General features: G+C 38.2%; 1 protein-coding gene across 1 annotated transcript in view; it reads right to left on the reverse strand.

The window, feature by feature from the left end:
* Positions 1-23,557, reverse strand: part of MINAR1 (membrane integral NOTCH2 associated receptor 1) — a 131,720-nt gene that overhangs the window by 27,858 nt on the left and 80,305 nt on the right. Inside the window, exon 2 of the mRNA XM_053716156.1 lies at positions 22,995-23,249. Coding sequence (XP_053572131.1) covers positions 22,995-23,249 — 255 coding nt within the window. The remainder of the gene's footprint in view (positions 1-22,994; positions 23,250-23,557) is intronic.

Raw genomic sequence — 23,557 nt, forward strand, 5'->3', positions numbered from 1 at the left:
ATCCACTCCATTGGTCACCTACTGCCATTAAGGCCTTTGATAGTCTTAAGACTGCCTTTGCGGCCGCTCCACTTCTGGCTCATCCTAACCCTGCCCTGCCTTTCATTCTTGAGGTTGATGCGTCTGAGACTGGAGTAGGTGCCCTCTTGTCTCAATGTCCTAAGCCTGACGGTTGCTTGCATCCGTGCGGTTTCTTCTCTAAGAAATTGTCTCCAGCGGAGTGCAATTATGAAATTGGCGACAGGGAATTACTGGCCATAATTTTGGCACTCAAGGAATGGAGGCATCTTCTCGAGGGTACTTGCATACCAGTGCTCATTCTTACTGACCACAAGAATTTAACTTATCTATCTGAAGCAAAATGTTTGTCACCCTGACAGGCCAGATGGGCGCTATTTTTGTCTCAGTTTAATGATGTGGTCTCCTACCTGCCTGGTAGTAAGAATGTTAGGGCTTATGCCCTCTCTGTACCTTCTCCAGTTATACCTCCTGACCATATTTTGGCTACCATACGTACTAATTTGACTTCTCCCTTGGGGGAGGAGATCCTGGCTGCACAAACCAATGCACCTCCTGAGAAACCTAGTGGTAAGTGTTTTGTTCCTGAGCATCTTCAAACTAAACTTTTGCTAACTTACGACTATCCTAAAGCCGCAGGTCACCCAGGCAAGAACCAAATGATTTGGTCTGTTACTCGACAATTCTGGTGGCCAGGTCTTCGTTCTGATGTTGCTGTGTATGTTGCCTCCTGCTCAGTTTGTGCTCAGAATAAGACTCCTCGACACCTTCCTGTGGGTCTTCTTCAACCTATTGCTAATGGTAAGCGTCCTTGGACACATCTTTCCATGGACTTCATTGTCGAGCTCCCTGTTTCCAATGGCAATACTGTTATCCTTATGGTGGTTGACCGTTTTTTCTAAAATGTCACATTGCATTCCCTTGAAGAAGCTGCCTACCACTCAGGAGCTTGCTTCAATCTTTGCCCGGGAGGTCTTCCGTTTACATGGGTTAACCAAGGAGATAGTGTCGGACCGGGGTAGCCAGTTTGTTTCCAGATTTTGGCATTCCTTTTGTGCTCAAATGGGGATCCAGCTTTCCTTCTCCTCAGCATATCACCCTCAATCCAATGGGAACGGTCTAATCAAGCTCTGGAACAGTTCCTCCATTGCTATGTCTCAGATCACCACAATAATTGGTCTGAACTGTTACCTTGGGCAGAGTTTGCTCGTAATAGTGCTATTAATGCTTCCTACAAGTTATCCACGTTCATGGTGAATTATGGGTTTCAACCATCCTTGTTGCCCAATTCATTCATGTCTCAGGGTATTCCGGCTTTGGAGGAGCATCTCCGGCAACTCCGTTCCACGTGGGTGCAGATTCATGATTGCCTTCATCGTTTTATGAAGCGTCAAAAGTTCCAGGTTGATCGTAGGCGTCTGCCTGTGCCTTCCTACCAGGTTGGTGACAGGGTTTGGCTGTCCTCCCGCAACTTGAACCTTCACGTGCCTTCCAATAAACTGGCTCCCCGTTATGTTGGTCCTTTTCGAATACTCCGATGGGTCAATCCTGTGGCCTACGCTCTTGACCTTCCTCCTGCAATGCGCATGTCCAATGTTTTTCATGTCTCCCTCTTGAAACCATTGGTTTGTAATTGGTTTACCACTGTGTTACCTCGTCCCGGTCCTATCTTTGTTGACAACCATGAAGAATATGAGGTCAGCAGCATTATTGACACGCATATGTCCAGGGGCCGCGTACAGTATGTGGTTCACTGGAGGGGTTACGGTCCGGAGGAGTGTTCATGGGTTCCCTCCTCTGATGTTCATGCTCCCACCCTCCTCTGTGCCTTCCATGCCCGTTTCCCCAATAAGCCTTTTGTCCTCCCGCAGGGGAGGGGTCGTTGAGGGGAGGGTACTGTCAAGGGTTTTTTCCCTGCTTTGTTTACCATGTGCTGCTGGCAACCATTTTACTCACCTCTCTTGCTGACTCTGGTGCATAGCGTGTGATGCTGCTCATTTCCTGCATGCCCTTTTATGGCCAGACTGGTGAACATCATCCATGTGAGACAGGTTGCAGTCTCAGAATTGTGATGTCATCACTTATTATTTAAAGGGCCTCTGTTTAATATACTTTGCCCTTACATTGTTTCAGGCCTGTTTGTGAGAGTTCCTGTTCCTGTGTATTACCTGGCTGTCTGACGTCCCTCCTGGTTCCTGATCCCTGGCTTGTTCCTGACTCTGCTGTTCTCCTTGTTCCTGATTCCGGCTCATCTGACTACTCGCTTTGGCTCCTGACTCGGCTCGTCTGACTATTCGCTTTGGCTCCTGACTTATCTCATCTGACTACCAGCTCTGGTTTTGATTCCAGGCTTGTTATTTGACTTGTGGACTTTTTTGTTGTTGCTATTAATAAAGGTGTGATTATTTTTGCACTTCTCATCTCAGTCTGATTCCTGGCACCCTGACACTAGGAAGATATTAAAGGAGAGGATTTAAAACTTTTTTAATTATTTTGGTATCTTAAAACAAATTGTATACTTACCTGATAAATTATTTTCTTTCCTGACATGGAGAGTCCACAAATCTATCCTAATTACTAGTGGGAATTCAACTCCTGGCTACCAGGAGGAGGCAAAGAACACCCCAGCAGAGCTGTTAAGTATCACTCCTACTTCCCATGAGCCCCCAGTCATTCAGCCAAAGGAATATGGAAAAAGAAGATGACACAAATGTATAGAGGTGCCTGAGGTTTATACAAAAAAGCTGTCTTAACACAAATTAAGGGCGGGTCATGGACTCTCCATGCCAGGAAAGAAAAGAATTTATCAGGTAAGCATACATTTTGTTTTCTTTCCAATGGCATGGAGAATCCATTCTAATTACTAGTAGGAAACAATACCCAAGCTAGAGAACACAGAATGGAAGGGCAGGAGAACAAGACAGGCGGACCTAAACAGAAGGCACCACCGCTTGAAGAAATTTCCTCCCAAAAGAAGCCTCAGCCAAAGCAAAAGTATCAAATTTGTAGAATTTGGAAAAGGTATGCAACGAGGACCAAGTGGCTGTCTTGCTGATTTGTTCCACAGAAGCTTAATTTTTGAAGGCCCAGGAAGAAGAGACAGCCCTAGTGGAATGAGCTGTAATTCTCTCAGGAGGCTGTTGGCCAGTAGATTGCCTAAAATCTTTAGTTGCTTGTAGATTAAATTTTAGAGCTTGCACAACATCCAGGTTATGCAACAGGCGTTCCTTCTGAGAAGAAGGATTAGGAAATAATGAGGGAACAATAATTTCCTGATTGATGTTGCGATCCAACACTACCTTGGGCAGAAATCCCAACTTAGTATGAAGGACCACCTTATCCAGGGGTTAAGTCAGACAGGAACGCTTGGGAATTGAGTTCCTGCACTATTTTTGCAGGAGGAACTTAGTTCCCTCTAGACAGAGAACAGAAATGCTTCAGTAAAGACTGCTGCTGCTGGTGGGAGGAGCTGGACCACAGTCTGGTTAGAAGGATAGTAAAATCTTCTAGTAATGGTCAGTAATACTTCCTACAATACACTAAATGTAAGACTGGCAGCGGTCCTGCTGTTTTTTCACCCCTGTTATGAATATAATCTTTATTATATTTTATTACACATGGTGCTTACATTTCTGTGTGGCTTGCCCCAGGGTTATTTAGCTCCCCTCAGCAGAAATAGAACTATTGCCCCTTAAGTGGGTGAGACTCTGTGACAGAGGAGGATTCTCAGGCCCAAAGGCAACCATTCAATGCTTTATTAGATTTAATTTGCTTTTATTAACCAAAGTCTATAGATTATATACATATAAATACAGTGTGTGTGTGTATATATATATATATATATATATATATATATATATATATATATATATATATATATATATATGGGGAAAACCAGACATGGACTCCTTGCTCAGTGTGCTTAGAGGAATATGGCTACACCTCACTGATGAGGCCCAATGAAGGCCGAAACGATCGTCTGGGGTTGCTGTGTTCCTTGTTCAGAAAGGAATTGCCTGGTATTTTGGCGCTGGACTGACCGTAATAGGCGGGATCAGAGTGATATACTACAGTAAAGTTCTTCTCTGTGAAAAGCATTATTGGGCTAAAAGAAGCTGCACCCAGGTGGTAAATCACCATAGAACAGGCTAACAATAGTATTGAGCCAGTTGTTTGTTCCTGTGAGTGTGCTTCTCTCTGTGTGTATTTAGTCTCCCTATGGGAAAAAGTAGAAACCAGACGTGGACTCCTTGCTCAGTGTGCTTAGAGGAATATGGCTACACCTCACTGACGAGGCCCAATGAAGGCCAAAACGATCGTCTGGGGTTGCTGTGTTCCTTGTTCAGTAAGGAATTGCCTGGTATTTCGGCGCTGGACTGACCGTAATAGGCGGGATCAGACTGATATACTACAGTAAAGTTCTTCTCTGTGAAAAGCATTATTGGGCTAAAAGAAGCTGCACCCAGGTGGTAAATTGCCATAGAACAGGCTAATAATAGCATTGAGCCGGTTGTTCATTCCTGTGAGTGTGCTTCTCTCTGTGTGTATTTAGTCTCCCTATGGGAAAAAGAGGAAACCAGACGTAGACTCCTTGCTCAGTGTGCTTCGAGGAATATGGCTACACCTCACTGACAAGGCCCAATCAAGGCCGAAACAATCATCTGGGGTTGCTGTGTTCCTTGTTCAGAAAGGAATTGCCTGGTATTTTGGCACTGGACTGACCGTAATAGGCGGGATCAGACTGATATACTACAGGAAAGTTCTTCTCTGTGAAAAGCATTATTGGGCTAAAAGAAGCTGCACCCAGGTGGTAAATCACCATAGAACAGGCTAACAATAGTATTGAGCCAGTTGTTCGTTCCTGTGAGTGTGCTTCTCTCTGTGTGTGTATATATATATATATATATATATATATATACAGTATATATATATATATATGTGTGTATATATATATATATATATATATATATATATATATATAAAACAATATTAATTGTGAGGGAGGGTGGAAGTCTTGGTAAGCTCCCAAACTTTTTTTTTATAGGATGTGACCCCTGGCCTTATCTGCATGAAATATAAAGTAAGGGGAATCACACTGCAGAGCCAAAAGCTCGGAAACTCTGCGAGCATAAGAAATAGCAAGGAGAAACAAAACTTTCCAAGATAACAACTTAATATCAACTGAATGCATAGGTTCAAACGGAGCCTGCTGCAGAACTTTAAGAACAAGGTTATGGCTCCAAGGAGGAGCAATAGGTTTAAATACAGGCCTGATTCTGAACAAGGCCTGAACAACAGATTGAATATCTGGCCGATCTGCCAGACATTTGTGCAAAAGAATAGACAGTGCAGAAATCTGACCCTTCAGAATACTGACTAACAAACCTTTCTCCTGGCCTTCCTGAAGAAAAGACAAAGGGGCCTATTTATCAAAGTGTCAACTATGTTGCATTCGCCAGCGTCAATACGCTCGCCAGACATCGCCAGACATTGCTGCTGCGGACCTGAATAAGATCTCCTTATTTATAAAAAAAGTCGTCAAAAACATGCATGTCAAGTACGGTGCAAAGAGCATTGGACTGGTGTTACGTAACTAACAATCATCGATGTCCCGGTTATTTGGGTTTTTCCAACTTTATTTATACCATTTCATTACTGTCCATGAACAAGCACATTTCTCTAAAGCTAATCTTCTATTTTTCAACAAACTTTATATTTATTTGTTATATGATACTTTCACATAAATGAATGTGTATTTGTATTTCTAGAAGTCATATTTTTTAATTTATTTTTTTAAATTATTATTAATGCTAGAATTTGTACATATATCCTTGCACATACTTGTATATGTGTGTGTGTTATGTCAGAAATCTTTTGCAAACATATTTACATGTCCTTAAGTTCCTTTTTTTGTTCTAAACAATATTGTCTGTCATACCTCTGTGTTTATTTATACCACTATATGTATATATTGTAAAGGTATTATTATTCTGAGCAGGAATAATTGCGAATATAACATGTTATTTAGAGTATCATATGTATTTATTTGCAATCAATGGATATTTTAAAAGGGATAGGAAAGTAAAAATTTAAGTTGCATGATTCAGATAGAGCATGAAATTTTAAAGCATTTTAAAATTTGCTTCTATTTTCAGATGTGGTTTGTTCTCTTGGTATCCCTTGTTGTTAAAGAATATGCACATATCCTACACTAGTGGGAGGTAGCTGCTAATTAGTGCCTGTACACATTTGTCTCTTGTGATTAGCTAAATAGATGTGTTTAGCTAGCTGCCAGTAGTGCAATGCTGTTCCTTCAGCAAAGGATAACAAGAGAATGAAGCAAATTTGATAATAGAAGTACATTTGAAAGTTGTTTAAAATTGTATGTTCTATCCAAATCATGAAAGAATATTTTGGGGTTTCCTGTCCCTTTAAGAGCTGGGCCAGGTTTCTCTCTGCACCTTTCTAACCCCTCCTGATTGCAATCTATTTTTAAAAACCACCCCTTCACAGGTGTTATAAAATGGGCTGGCATATAAGATGACATTTCTTCATGATAAAGAAATTCAAGAGAAGGAAGAAAAACACTGAAAATAGCATGCTAATAAAGAGGTGATGTTAATTTCTGCTGTATCTGAATCATGACAGTTTAAAGTTAGGTGGGCTATCCCTTTGAGCTATCAGCTAAAGATTCTATTGAATCAAACATCAATTTGAATTTTAAAATCCTTGTCTAAAATATTACACTGTGTGTCCTAATGTCAGCATCAATGTTTATCTTTAATTCTAAATTCACATATACATACTTTCAAAGTATAATACAAAATGTAACAAATGGCACTTACAAGTTCTGATGAGTGATCAATGACACAAGTTTTGAGCAATTTGATTCGTTAGTGATAGTTTATAATGTGTATTTGAATCAGATTGGCTGATGTCATAAATCGTGATTATGCATATTCCAATCAAAAGTGGTGGAAAAAGGAGTTTGCGTCATAATTGGTGCGAAAAGTGTTGAGTCAAATATGGCGCGAAGTGGAGAGTGGGACCTGTATTACATGGCTTAAACATGGTGCACATAGATTTTTCCAACAAATAAAAAGGAAGTTAGCTATATTATGTTGTGTATTTATTTCATTTTTATTTCTATATCTATTAGTGCAACAAGTTTGGGGCAAAACTTTGCACCAAATATGTAGAAATAATATTGCCCCCTTGCTTTGTAATGAGAGACAAAGTTGTAGCATAATCCATAAGTAGTAATGTATTTTTCATTTTTATCCCTATATCTACTAGTGAACCAAATGTGGAGCAATAATATTGTTTGATTTAGAAAGGGTATACAATTTTAATAGTGTTTCTAATTTACTTTTATTATGTAAAATACTTAATTCTCTATCAGCATCGAACATAAGCTTTCTGTGTTTTCAGACTCCCATTGAGTTCTATAGCATCCGCGACCTCAAGGGTGGCGGATTGAAAACTGGGTACGCTGAGTCAGAAAAGACGCGAGCGTAACTGTAGAATTTTTGATAACTTTATGAGAGCTTCAAATAGTGTTGATTAGGAGGGCGAATAAACACATTTCCGCTCGAATACCACGGTTTTCAACTTGCATCGATCTGTGTCGAATTGAGATTCCATGATCGTATTTTACGTCACAAATTTCAACATTTGCCGATCTTGACGCTTTGATAACTACGGTGGATCAATCTCTTGACAATTACGACACGGAATTACAGTGTATTTTCAGTTTACGCTTTGATAAATAGGCCCCAAAATGCGGGGAACCCTCACCCGACTCCAAAAGAAACCCTTCGATTCGCACCAATAAATGTATTTAATCTTGCGAGTAACAGGTTTACGAGCCTGAAGCATGGTATCAATGACCTTCTCAGAAAAACAACACCTAGCCAAGACTAGGTCCAATCTCCAAGCATTCAGCTTCAGAGAATCTAGTTTTGGGTGAAGGAAGGGACCCTGAAGCAGAAGGTCCTTCCTCAAAGGCAACCTCCAAGGGGTTAGAGATTAAATCTTCATCAGATCCGTGAACCAGATCCTGCGAGGCCAGGCAGGGGCTATTACAATCACAGACACCCTCTTCTGTTTAATGAACACATTTCCGCTCGAATACCACGGTTTTCAACTTGCATCGATCTGTGTCGAATTGAGATTCCATGATCGTATTTTACGTCACAAATTTCAACATTTGCCGATCTTGACGCTTTGATAACTACGGTGGATCAATCTCTTGACAATTACGACGCGGAATTACCGTGTATTTTCAGTTTACACTTTGATAAATAGGCCCCAAAATGCGGGGAACCCTCACCCGACTCCAAAAGAAACCCTTCAATTCGCACCAATAAAGGTATTTAATCTTGCGAGTAACAGGTTTACGAGCCTGAAGCATGGTATCAATGACCTTCTCAGAAAAACAACGCCTAGCCAAGACTAGGTCCAATCTCCAAGCATTCAGCTTCAGAGAATCTAGTTTTGGGTGAAGGAAGGGACCCTGAAGCAGAAGGTCCTTCCTCAAAGGCAACCTCCAAGGGGTTAGAGATTAAATCTTCATCAGATCCGTGAACTAGATCCTGCGAGGCCAGGCAGGGGCTATTACAATCACAGACACCCTCTTCTGTTTAATATGAGCAATAACTCGAGGAAGGAGAGAAAATGGAGGAAAGAGGTACGCAAGACTGAAGTCCCAAGGGACTGCCAGAGCGTCAATCAGAGCTGCTTGTGGATCTCTTGATCTTAACCCATACCTCGGAAGCTTGGCGTTTAGATAAGACGCCATCAGATCCAACTCTGGAACCCCCGACCTGAGGGTTATCATTGTGAATACTTCCGGATGGAGATCCCACTCCCGGGATGAAAGGTTTGCCTGCTCAGAAAATCCGCTTCCCAGTTGTCCACCCCTGGGATGTGGATGGCAGAGAGGAGACAATCGTGAGACTCTGCCCACTGGAGAATGCGAGTCACCTCCTTCATAGCTAAGGAACTGAAAGTTCCTCCCTGGTGGTTGATATACTCCACCGAGGTGATTTTTTCCTACTGGAACCTGATAAACCGGACCAAATACAATGGAAGCCAAGCTGTTAGGGAATTGAAGATTGCTCTCAACTCTAGGATATTTATTGGGAGAGAAGACTCATCTCATGTACAAAGACTCTGAGTCTTTAAAGAACCTTAAACTGCTCCCCAGCCCACCAGGATAGAGAGTCTCTCATTAGGGAGTCTAGAAATATCTTCTAAGAGAGATGCGAGTGGTCTCCGTTCCATTGTCTGAGCATGTATAACTGTAGAGGTCTCAGATAGAAACGAGTAAAAGGAATAATGTCCATGGAAGCAACCATTAGACCAATTACTTCCATACACTGAGCCACTGATAGACGGATAGAGGACTGAAGTGAAAGACAAGAAGCAAGAATTTTGGATTTTCTGACATCCGTCAGAAAAATCTTCATGGACAGAGAGTCTATGATCATTCCCAAAAACATACCTTGCTGTCTGGCACCAGGGAACTCTTTTCCAGATTTACTTTCCACCTGTGGGAACGAAGAATAGACAACAGAGAGTCTGTATGGGATTTTGCTAAATGAAAAGATGACGCCTTAACCAAGATGTCGTCCAGGTATGGCGACACCGCTATCCCCTGAGATATGACCACTGCCAAAAGGGCCCCTAGGACCTTTGTAAAGACTTGAGGAGCTGTGGCAAGGCCGAAGGCCATAGAAGTCAAGGGAGAATAAAAGTGGAAAACACCCCATTCTCGCGCAAACCCGATCGCATATTCTCATGTGCACTAACCCAACATGAAAATATGAATATTTCTTCTTATTGCTCCCATGCACTTTATATATATATATATATATATATATATATATATATATATAATCTGAGCAGTAATAAGCACTCACTGGATTTAAGCACAGCAAACTATTTATTAGGCAGTGACGTTTTGGGGCATACACCCCCTGAAGAAGGGGTGTATGCCCCGAAACGTCACTGCCTAATAAATAGTTTGCTGTGCCTAAATCCAGTGAGTGCTTATTACTGCTCAGACTGAATATTTTGTTAAGCACCCTGGTCTCTGTTTGGGTTGGCAAGTGAGAGTGCACTAATTTGGATTCATATATATATATATATATATATATATATATATAAAAAAAGTCTATATATGTGTACATATGTATTTATATGTGTATATGTCTGTAAATACATATATACACATATTAATACATAAATACAGTAACTGCTTTACGTCTAAGTTTTACAGTAGGGTACTTGCTCTTATGTAAAATTAAAAAAATAACAGTTTAGATTTACTATATTAAAAATACGGGCCCCAAAGCAAGAAATCAATGCAACAAGTCAGTACACCTGAGATTCAAATCTTTTATTTTTTTCAATACTTTGCATGTCCACCTTTAGTTTTGATGACAGACTCAATTCTCCTTGGCATGGAGGAAACCAGTGTTGTACAAATTTCTGTAGAGATGTTCTGCCCTTCTTCAGAGATAATTGTTTTCAGCTGCTCTTTGCTGGATGGGTTTTGTTGCTCTACCATTCTCTTTAAAATACCCCAAAGGTGTTCTACTGGAGTCAAGTCAGGTGACATACTTGGCTAGGTTATAGTTTTCACTTGTTTCTCCTTTAGAAACTCCTTTGTGATTTTGGCAGTGTGTTTTGGATCGTTATCATGCTGGAATATTCATCCTCTGCCAAACTTCTGGAGACTGGGAGTCATCTTGTCAGACAGTATTTTGGTATATTGCAGGCATTCATGGTACCATCTATAAATATCATCTCCCCAACAACTTTTGCAGTCATGCAGCCCCATATTGTCACACTCCCACCTCCATGATTCACTGTTGGGACTATGCATTCACTGTAATAATCCTGACCAGGTTCACACCAAACATGCAGCACCCCATCTGAGCCGAAACATTGTATCTTGGTCTTGGCCATCTTACCAAATAATGTGCTCCCAGTATTCATCAGGCTTTTCATGTTTTTTAGCAAAGTTTAATCTTGCAGTTTTGTGCTGAAGAGCAAGCAAGGTTTTTTTTTCCTTGGATGCTGTCCATAGAAGTTGACATTATGCAATGTCCTTAGCACTGTCTGAGCTGTCACAGAAACTCCAATTACTATCGATAATCCCTGAGCCAAATCTGAAGCACTTGCCTTGATGCAAATCTGAAGCACTTGCCTGTTGCCTGTTTTTTAGAGCTAGATTATGCAAGTAGCGCACTGTCTGTGGCGTCATTTTAGGTCAGCCACTGCGGCTCTGATTTTTGGCACTGTGTATCGATCTATACCTCCTGATTACTGCTGCAACTGCGTTTTGACTGGTTTTTAGTTGGTCACCAATCTTTCTGTATCCTTTTCCATCTTTGTGAAGTCTCACAATCTGATTTTACAATTCCTCTGGCAATTCTTTTCCATGTGGAGACATGATGCAGACTAGCAGATAGACACAGCTCATTGGTCAAAAAATTAGACTCTTCTGGTAACTACGCTCCTGCAATTAGGCTAATTGGAAATCATAGGTGTACTCAATTTTGTTTAAGTGATCTAACTTGTGTGTCAGTGACCACAGGTGTATTCACTTTTGTTGCATTAAGTCAAAAAATTAGACTGTTCTGGTAACTATGCTCATGCAATTAGGCTAATTGGAAATCATAGGTGTACTCAATTTTGTTTCAGTGATCTAACTTGTGTGTCAATGACCACAGGTGTATTCACTTTTATTGCATTAAGTTTATACTTTGGGGCCAATATTTTCAATATAATCTTTCTAAAGTATTTGTTTTGTTTGTTTATAATAGGAAACAGAAATACTCTACTTGGTGATAACATTTTGAATAATTTGATATTTAAGTGATATTGCCCAGGGGTGCACTCACTTCTGTTACATACTGTATATAAATACATACATGTACATATTTAAACATATATATGTATGTATGTCTATGTTAAAGCCCTTGCCTGCCTTTTTTTCCAACACCTGAGACCTCCTTTCTTTGAGCCTTTATCACTTTTGTATGCAACTTTTTTGTTTTGTGAAACAGATCTCTGAAGTTTTATTCTAGCGTAAATCGCATTTACTTTTAACTTGTGATACCAGTGGTAAGCCCAATGAGCCCAAACACCCACGATAAATCCCTTATCGCTCGCGTGCAAACATTTGCGCTCTGCTTGTAATCTGACCCTTTATGTTTTAAACCATAAAACTTTATTTACAATCCCTTTTAGAACCTCATTTACTTTTTTGATTTGTAGTGTATGTTTTCCATTAATAATTCTTACAAGTATTATACAATTGTAAAATTATATGTGTAATAAAATGTGTATTAATTGCAAAATGCTTTATATGAACTAAGAAATATAAAGCTGTGTTGAATTAAAGGGACATGAAACCCACATTTTTTTTCTTTCAAGATTCAGAAAGAGCATGTGATTTTAAACAACTTTCCAATTTAATTCTATTATTTCATTTGCTTTCTTCTCTTGTTGTCCTTTGCTGAAAAGTTTATCTAGGTAGGCTCAGGAGCAGCAAAGAACCTAGAATCTAGCTGCTGTTTTTTTTAACATCGCTGCTCCATTGAATTCAACGGGGTGAATATGATATTGCAAACACAATATCCTCTGGTTAACTTTTTTGAGCGATTGCAAAATTTTTACTTTCAACTTGTAATAACCGATGCGCGCAAAAAGTAAATTTCTATCAATGTTAATGATCAAGTGGGAGCGGTAATCACAGCTCCACTTGTAATCTAGCCCAAAATGTGGGACCGTTGCGAACTTTGGGATAGATGTCCTTAGATCATATATGCTTCAAGCTTTCCCAGTAAGGGTTTCATGAGAACATGTTGGATTAGGAACCATTGATTTAAGAGTTTCCGTTTGATCAGTTTCCAAGACACATTTTATTTTAATCCGACTAATATCTTTATTTGAACTGTACTAAGTGGCTCTTTCATTTTTTACATTAAAGGGACATAATACTCATATGCTAAATCACTTGAAACTGATGCAGTATAACTAAATATAAAAAGCTGACAGGAAAATATCACCTGAGCATCGCTATGTAAAAAAGAAAGATATTTTACCTCTCAATTTCCTCAGCTCAGCAGAGTAAATTCTGTGTAAAAAGTTATACTTCAGCTGCAGGTAAAAAAAATTAAAAAAAATGAAGAAATGAACAGCAGCCAATCAGCATCAGCAGTGCTGAGGTCATGAACTCTTTTACTGTGATCTCATGAGATTTCATTGTAAACTTCCTTACACTGAATAGGGAAATAAGATGAGTGTGCACGAATGCTCGCTCCTTCCGCTGTCCCGGGACAGACATACTGATTTGCTGCTTAGAAGTCTTTTACAATGGGATGTGACTACTGATAAACTTTTGAGGTAAAATATCTTTCTTTTTTACATAGAGATGTTCAGGTGATATTTTTTAGTCAGCTTTATACAGCTATGCTGCATCACTTTCAAGTGTTTCAACATTTGGGTAATATGGCCCTTTAACTTTAATTCTGCTGTTGTGTATTCAGTAACTGCAAAACCTCCCCAGCTGGTACTCAAAGATGACCTCACTCCCATAGAGCAGCACTGGCTGCCACATCTGTAGAACTATTAACCCTTTTTGTGTAGGTAAATCACCAGACAGAGCAAGTACCATTAAGCCTCTACAATAAAATGTGTATTTTGTTAAAAGTGTTGGATTAGTTTAATGTTAGTTACATTTGTGCTATGAAATGATGGTTTGCTTTTTAATTATAGGGACAATAAACAGTAAATAAACTAGTGATGCACCGAAATGGAAATTCTGGACCGAAACCGAATCCGAAAATCCGGGATGCACTTGGCCGAAAACCGAAACTGATACCGAAAATGTGTTTTTTCAAATTATTTTTTTTAGTTTTTTTTTTTGCATAATTAGAGCCAATAAAAAAGCCCACACTTTTATTGAAAGTAATACACTAAAATTGGACCAAAATATCTTAAAACAATAATATGCTACACAATAATTTTACCAAGAAATAAAAAAAAAAGAAAAAAATGCAATTTTCGGCCAAAATGTTTCCTTACTTAAAACAATTATAAATATCAATATACTGTATTCTTCATTTAGTTCTATGTAACAGAATCATATTTAACTGTTTTTTTTTTTTAACCAATTATCCAAATAAAGTATAGTCCTAGAAAACTCATTATATGCAGAACAGTAAGTCAAGTAATAAACTTAAACAGCAGCTCTAGGCTAGCATCAAATTTGAAACATGCTACACAATAATTTTACCGAAAATAACAGGCAAAAAAGCCGAAAACCGAAATAGCCAAAAAGGCTATTTTCGGCTGAAACTTTCTGCGGCCGAAATTTCGGTGCATCCCTAAAATAAACATTAGATATAATGAGGTTATCAGAGCAAAGAGAAGCCTGATAATTAAATATGTAGTTGTACAGTATTTTTAAAAGTATATTAGTTTTTAAATATTGAAGAAATAAGTGCAAAGTTTAAGTTTTTATAAACTAGTGGGTGCACGTTAAAGCCTGGGTTTCTCTTATCTAATCACTTCTGCTGAGGAAAATAAAGTGTGCAAGCAATAGCCGTGTGGACTATATCAATGTTAAAGGTAGAGTACTGTATTGTAAAATTGATTTCTCCCTAATGTGTTTCCAAATACTTGTTATATCAGCTGCAGAGTTTAAAATGTATGGGCGTTGTTCATTTAGGTTTATTTTTGTATATGAAATAACCGTTTCTGCTAACTGAAAACACAACCCAAACATAGCTAGATTACAAGTGGCACTTTAATTTTTTTGCGATAAATGCACTCAAATTAAAATGTTAACACAGGGGGGTTAGCGTGCGTATTAAAAGTTGAAAAAAGTCTGCATGGGAGCAAAGCACGATGCACGCAAACTTCAGGACTTCGGATATTGAGACTGTATTAACTTCTAACTACCGAAAGACTTTAATGGAATGTGCAACTTAAAAAAAAAATGTGTGCAAACCCGACACACATTAGATCTACAGCGCTAAAGCCAAAGGTAGTTATGAATATCTAACGTTTTAATGTTCTTCAAATGGAAGAAAATAGTTTTTATTTCTACTGTATATAGTTAGTGTAAGAAAAGTTTTTGTGTTATCATTCTTATTCTCTGAAAAATGTCCAAGAAATCATAAATTCTGCCAGGGTATGTAAACTTATGAGCACAATTGTATATATCTGAGGATTTTTTTGTTAAATATATATCTATACCTAAATATAATATATATATATATATATATATATATATATATATATATATAAAGTAAATATTTAAAAATAAAAATATTTTTACAATGTTAATTATTTCTATTAAAAAACAGTAAAAAACCACTACAATATATAAAAATATAATAAAAAATTATTTTCACGTTTATATAAAATGTAATTTTTCATGTTTAAAGTGATGGTAAACTCTAGTGTTTTTGAAACACTAGGACTTACTAGTGCTATAAATAAAGGGGACTTTCAGCCATGAAGTATAAAAAAAACTCATGCTTAAAGTAACTTCATTTGCCCTCGAATTTATGCAGAGCTGAGTTGCGTGTTAGCCATACAGCCAATTGCGTGTTAGCCATACAGAATAATGCCGATCGGGTACCAGGGCTATTGGAATCACTTTAAATGTATTTGAGTGGAAAGGGCTCCAAAGTGTGTGTGTGTGTGTATATATATATATATATATATATATATATATATATATATATATATATATGTTAAGATAAAAAAACACATCACAAAAACAAAACAAAAAACAAAGCACTACCAAAAATAAAAAGAACTGTTATGCCTATCCTAAAACTAAAAAGTCCTCTTAAAAAAAGGCCGCCCAAAATAAAAAACCCTATGCTAACACTAAAACCTACGCTAACAATTGCCCCGCAAATGGCATTTTATAGGGCATTACCCTAAAGTGATTAAGATCTTTTACTTGGTACAAAAATCCTTAATCTAAAACCAAATTAATCCCCCTATCCCCCAAATAAAAAGCCTATCTTAAAAAAACTAATCTAAAAATTGCCCTTATAAGGGCATTTGGTAGGGCATTGTCCTAACGTAATTACAGCTCTTTTGCCCAATAAAAAAAACCCTATTCTAAAAAAAACTAATTTAAGAAACAAACCTATCCTAAAAAAATGGCCCTAAAAAGGGTATTTTGTTAGGCATTGCCCTTAGAAGTGCATTTGGTAGGGCTGTAACCTTAAGTAATTACAGTTCTTTTGCCCAATAAAAAATCCTATTCTTAAAAAAAAATCTATCCTAAAAAAAAAACTGTCAAAAAAACCAACCCTATCCTAAAAATATATATACAGTTGTAATCAAAATTATTCAAACCCCAAAATTATGTACAAATTTACAGACTTTAAGCTGTTTACAATGAACAAATCAAACAAAAGCAATTGAAATAGCTCCACACAACAAATGCTTCAAGTGGTTTCCCCAAATTCAACAGAAAATGTAACTCTTAATGAATTTTGCATTTGTTTTTTTAACAATATTGGGTGATTTGAATAATTAAATAAATGGCTGTCAAGCACATTTACAAAGTATCTAAATCAAGTGGTCTTGATGTGCGTATTCATATTGGTAAGTCTTTGATGATGCCCTTGAGTTGAAGGAGAACGTAGCTGCAGATGACAACCATATGTTTTTTTGTTTTGTTTTTTTATTTAAAGGGACAGTCAACACCAGAATTTTTGTTGTTTAAAAAGAAAGATAATCCCTTTATTACCCGTTCCCCAGTTTTGCACAACCAACACAGTTATATTAATATACTTTTTACCTCTGTAATTATCTTGTATCTAAGCTTCTGCTGACTGCCCCCTTATTTCAGTTCTTTTGACAGACATGCAGTTTAGCCAATCAGTGCTCAGTCCTAGGTCACTTTACGTGCATGAGCTCAATGTTATCTATATGAAACATGTGAACTAATGCCCTCTAGTGGTCAAAATGCATTCAGATTAGAGGCAGTCTTCAAGGTCTAAGAAATTAGCATATGAACCTCCTAGTTTAGCTTTCAACTAAGAATACCAAGAGAACAAAGCAAAATTGGTGATAAAAGTAAATTGGAAAGTTGTTTAAAATCGCATGCCCTATTTAAATCATGAATGTTTTTTTTGGACTTGACTGTCCCTTTAAATGTTATTCTAAGATTTTAGCATTGCATTTAATTATAACTTTGCTAGTGGACAGATAGAGTGGGATGGAGACATTGCTAGGAGGGAAAATAATTCTGTTTTGTACAAGTCAGTTTTCAAGCAGTTGTGCTCCTTCACATATCATAAATATCAGCTCACACTATCTTGCCAACTCCATCTGTAGAACATAAACAGAAATTGACATTTGCTCAGAAACTATACAACTTACCTTCATTATCTACAGAATTGACAACTGCAATATATTCTCGTTATCCACCTCACACACTGTTCCCCCTTTGTAATCACCTGTCATCTATAATTTTTTTAATGTCTTCATTGGGTTAAATTGACTTCTATAATTACATTTTAACTCCTTTCTCTAATATTTAAAGTCAAAATTCAACTTTAAAGGGACACTAAACACAAATTGTAAACTACATGATTATAAACATTCATATATAAGAACAATTTTGCAATGAAAACTGCAACTTTATTTTGTCAAATGAGTATATTGTTTTATGTTTATTCTTTTTACTGATTTCACTGTTACCCAGAACAAAAGAACCCTTGCTGAACAATCACAAACTAATATTCAGATATAGCACTAACTGGAGTATCTTGCCTTCTTGTATTCCCTCAAGGTGGTTTAGCACTGATTCAACTTGGTTACTACTGTAAAGAATGATTTGCCTATCGTGATTGTTAATGCACAACTGATAATCCACATTTTAAAAGCATGTTACACCATAGAAACTTACGGCTAGATTTGGAGTTTTGTCGGTAACGACCCGAAAATCTAACGCCGGCTTTTTTCTGGCCGCACCATAAAAATAACTCTGGTATTGAGAGTCCACATAAAGGCTGCGTTAGGCTCCAAAAAAGGAGCGTAGAGCATTTTTAACGCAGCTTCAACTCTCGATACCAGGGTTGCTTACGCAAGCGGCCAGCCTCAAAAACGTGCTCATGCACGATTCCCCCATAGGAAACAATGGGGCTGTTTGAGCTGAAAAAAAACCTAACACCTGCAAAAAAGCCGCGTTCAGCTCTTAACGCAGCCCCATTGTTTGCTATGCGGAAACACTTCCTACGTCTGCACCTAACACTCTAACATGTACCCCGAGTCTAAACACCCCTAACCTTACACTTATTAACCCCTAATCTGCCACCCCCGCTATCGCTGACACCTGCATATTATTATTAACCCCTAATCTGCCGCTCCGTAAACCGCCGCTACTTACATTATCCTTATGTACCCCTAATCTGCTGCCCCTAACACCGCCGACCCCTATATTATATTTATTAACCCCTAATCTGCCCCCTCAACGTCGCCTCCACCTGCCTACACTTATTAACCCCTAATCTGCCGAGCGGACCCCACCGCTACTATAATAAAGTTATTAACCCCTAATCCGCCTCACTAACCCTATAATAAATAGTATTAACCCCTAATCTGCCCTCCCTAACATCGCCGACACCTAACTTCAATTATTAACCCCTAATCTGATGACCGGAGCTCACCGCTATTCTAATAAATGTATTAACCCCTAAAGCTAAGTCTAACCCTAACACTAACACCCCCCTAACTTAAATATAATTTACATCTAACTAAATTAATTATCTCTTATTAAATAAATGATTCCTATTTAAAGCTAAATACTTACCTGTAAAATAAATCCTAATATAGCTACAATATAAATTATAATTATATTATAGCTATTTTAGGATTAATATTTATTTTACAGGCAACTTTGTAATTATTTTAACCATGTACAATAGCTATTAAATAGTTAAGAACTATTTAATAGTTACCTAGTTAAAATAATTACAAAATTACCTGTAAAATAAATCCTAACCTAAGTTACAATTAAACCTAACACTATACTATCATTAAATTAATTAAATAAAATACCTACAATTACCTACAATTAAACCTAACACTACACTATCAATAAATAAATTAAATACAATTCCTACAAATAACTACAATGAAATAAACTAACTAAAGTACAAAAAATAAAAAAGAACTAAGTTACAAAAAATAAAAAAATATTTACAAACATAAGAAAAATATTACAACAATTTTAAACTAATTACACCTACTCTAAGCCCCCTAATAAAATAACAAAGCCCCCCAAAATAAAAAAATGCCCTACCCTATTCTAAATTACTAAAGTTCAAAGCTCTTTTACCTTACCAGCCCTGAACAGGGCCCTTTGCGGGGCATGCCCCAAGAAGTTCAGCTCTTTTGCCTGTAAAAAAAAACATACAATACCCCCCCAACATTACAACCCACCACCCACATACCCCTAATCTAACCCAAACCCCCCTTAAATAAACCTAACACTAAGCCCCTGAAGATCATCCTACCTTGTCTTCACCTCACCAGGTATCACCGATCCATCCTGGCTCCAAAATCTTCATCCAACCCAAGCGGGGGCTGGCGATCCATCATCCGGTGGCTGAAGAGGTCCAGAAGAGGCTCCAAAGTCTTCATCCTATCCGGGAAGAAGAGTAGACCCGGACCGGCAACCATCATCTTCCAAGCGGCATCTTCTATCTTCATCCGATGAGGACCGGCTCCATCCTGAAGAACTCCGACGCGGCCCCATCGTCATCCGGCGACGTCCAACTGAAGAATGAAGGTTCCTTTAAGGGACGTCATCCAAGATGGCGTCCCTCGAATTTTGATTGGCTGATAGGATTCTATCAGCCAATCGGAATTAAGGTAGGAATATTCTGATTGGCTGATGGAATCAGCCAATCAGAATCAAGTTCAATCCGATTGGCTGATCCAATCAGCCAATCAGATTGAGCTTGCATTCTATTGGCTGATCGGAACAGCCAATAGAATGCGAGCTCAATCTGATTGGCTGATTGGATCAGCCAATCGGATTGAACTTGATTCTTGGGTTGGATGAAGATTTTGGAGCCAGGACGGATCGGTGATACCTGGTGAGGTGAAGACAAGGTAGGATGATCTTCAGGGGCTTAGTGTTAGGTTTATTTAAGGGGGGTTTGGGTTAGATTAGGGGTATGTGGGTGGTGGGTTGTAATGTTGGGGGGGGGTATTGTATGTTTTTTTTACAGGCAAAAGAGCTGAACTTCTTGGGGCATGCCCCGCAAAGGGCCCTGTTCAGGGCTGGTAAGGTAAAAGAGCTTTGAACTTTATTAATTTAGAATAGGGTAGGGCATTTTTTTATTTTGGGGGTCTTTGTTATTTTATTAGGGGGCTTAGAGTAGGTGTAATTAGTTTAAAATTGTTGTAATATTTTTCTTATGTTTGTAAATATTTTTTTATTTTTTGTAACTTAGTTCTTTTTTATTTTTTGTACTTTAGTTAGTTTATTTCATTGTAGTTATTTGTAGGAATTGTATTTAATTTATTTATTGATAGTGTAGTGTTAGGTTTAATTGTAGGTAATTGTAGGTATTTTATTTAATTAATTTAATGATAGTATAGTGTTAGGTTTAATTGTAACTTAGGTTAGGATTTATTTTACAGGTAATTTTGTAATTATTTTAACTAGGTAACTATTAAATAGTTCTTAACTATTTAATAGCTATTGTACATGGTTAAAATAATTACAAAGTTGCCTGTAAAATAAATATTAATCCTAAAATAGCTATAATATAATTATAATTTATATTGTAGCTATATTAGGATTTATTTTACAGGTAAGTATTTAGCTTTAAATAGGAATCATTTATTTAATAAGAGATAATTAATTTAGTTAGATGTAAATTATATTTAAGTTAGGGGGGTGTTAGTGTTAGGGTTAGACTTAGCTTTAGGGGTTAATACATTTATTAGAATAGCGGTGAGCTCCGGTCATCAGATTAGGGGTTAATAATTGAAGTTAGGTGTCGGCGATGTTAGGGAGGGCAGATTAGGGGTTAATACTATTTATTATAGGGTTAGTGAGGCGGATTAGGGGTTAATAACTTTATTATAGTAGCGGTGCGGTCCGCTCGGCAGATTAGGGGTTAATAAGTGTAGGCAGGTGGAGGCGACGTTGAGGGGGCAGATTAGGGGTTAATAAATATAATATAGGGGTCGGCGGTGTTAGGGGCAACAGATTAGGGGTACATAAGGATAATGTAAGTAGCGGCGGTTTACGGAGCGGCAGATTAGGGGTTAATAATAATATGCAGGTGTCAGCGATAGCGGGGGCGGCAGATTAGGGGTTAATAAGTGTAGGTAGCTGGCGGCGACGTTGTGGGGGGCAGATTAGGGGTTAATAAATATAATATAGGGGTCGGCGGTGTTAGGGGCAGCAGATTAGGGGTACATAAGTATAACGTAGGTGGCGGTCGGCAGATTAGGGGTTAAAAAAATTTAATAGAGTGTCAGCGATGTGGGGGGACCTCGGTTTAGGGGTACATAGGTAGTTTATGGGTGTTAGTGTACTTTAGAGTACAGTAGTTAAGAGCTTTATAAACCGGCGTTAGCCCAGAAAGCTCTTAACTACTGACTTTTTTCCTGCGGCTGGAGTTTTGTCGTTAGATGTCTAACGCTCACTTCAGACACGACTCTAAATACCGGAGTTAGAAAGATCCCATTGAAAAGATAGGATACGCAATTGACGTAAGGGGATCTGCGATATGGAAAAGTCGCGGCTGAAAAGTGAGCGTTAGACCCTATTTTGAGTGACTCCAAATACCGGAGGTAGCCAAAAACCAGCGTTAGGAGCCTCTAACGCTGGTTTTCACGGCTAACGCCAAACTCCAAATCTAGGCCTTAGGGAGGGAGGTAAAGTAAACAAAAGCTCACATAAATTGCCTCAAAGTATTAACTCAAGCTTCCCTGAGAGAAAGTGAAACAAACACATTTTTTTAGATGTATTTTACAACAAAAGGCTGTAAAATAAACAATGAATGTATATTGCAATAATGTTTCACTTGCAAAAATAAAAATTTTTATGCGTTGTTGAAATGTCAAGTTTAATGTTCTTTTAATGTGCAAGGTAAATGTGTTTATCATATGGTATGTTTTGGTGCTTACCCTTATTTTTTACTTTTTGATGGAACAGTATGTATTTAGCCCACTCTCAAGAAAAATAAATGAATAGAAATAATAAAAATTGTGGTTTTTCATATGCATTTAAAAGACCAACTTTGTATAGAATTTAATAATATATTCCTTGGTGGGGAGGGGAATTTAATTTCAGAATTACAATGCTTTTTAACATTTAACATTGATTTTTTGCCAGTCTTTTAGATTCTAATGTGCGAAATCATTGTTTTTAACACCAGTCTGTCTGTCTATCTGTCATGTGTTCCTAAATCTGTTTTTTAGTGTATGCTCAGAGCAGGCGCAAAACAATTTTTTTCTAGGCCCCTTGCAAGCTAGATTTATGGCCCCCCCTTAAGCTAAGCCTAAATAACATGCTACAACTTGTGTGCACATAGGTTGCTCCATGGCCCCTGGCCTCTCTCTCTCTGCTCAGACTGGTCCGGTCCCCATCCAGGCAGCGGCCCCCCACTCCTGGTTGCCTGAACTGCAGTGGAGCGGCCTTGCAATATGTGCAATGCAAACAGGCTGTTCTGTGGTCTCCCCCTGCTCCGATTGCCGCTGTTTTCCAGCTGGTGATGCGTAAATATCCCAGTAGGCCAATAGAGCCCTGAGAAACTCTTGCCAGATGGCAGCCCCCTCTTACCTGCGGGCCCACCCACATTGTGGGGTCTGCAAGGACAACATTGCTGCCACTACTACAGAGGATTTCAGAGTAGTAAATGTTCTCTTTGTATGAAAGGATAAGTGATTTTACTACTTACCTGTAAGTCTAAAGCTGTCAGTCTCCCTTTTTCTCCTGAATTATGTGCATATTCCTCAATGGTCCATGATGGCTGAGTCCGTTTTACCTCGGCCATTTCTGTGAGACGCATATCAGTATAGATAGGGTTGCTTTTCATGTGGGACTTTAGGGATGCTGGGTATGGGTGTGGACTAAAAACCTGTTCCACCATGAACGACTCCTTGTGGGGTTTGGGCATCCTGTGCAGATGAGGTATTTCATGTTGTCGTTCCCCCTACATAATATTAGTAGGGATAAAACAGAAAGAACAATTGTCATTTAGTTAGAAAAAAAATAATATCTACAGGGCATAAGACAGGCCAGCATCTTCACAGATTAACAAAGTATATTATAATTCCATTGCAGCTAATTTAGCTTTTACCATCCTCAGTTAAGGGGGCATTAAAGTCAATCTCTCTCTCTGTCTCAAATTTTAAGTAACTTTCTAACTTACTTTTATTATATAATTTGCTTTGCTCTCTTGGTATCTTTTTTTAAAAGCATACCTAGGTAGGCTCAGGAGATGGGAGCTAGCTGCTGATT

The sequence above is a fragment of the Bombina bombina genome, chromosome 6 (genome assembly GCF_027579735.1).
Source record: "Bombina bombina isolate aBomBom1 chromosome 6, aBomBom1.pri, whole genome shotgun sequence".
Lineage (NCBI taxonomy): Eukaryota > Metazoa > Chordata > Amphibia > Anura > Bombinatoridae > Bombina > Bombina bombina.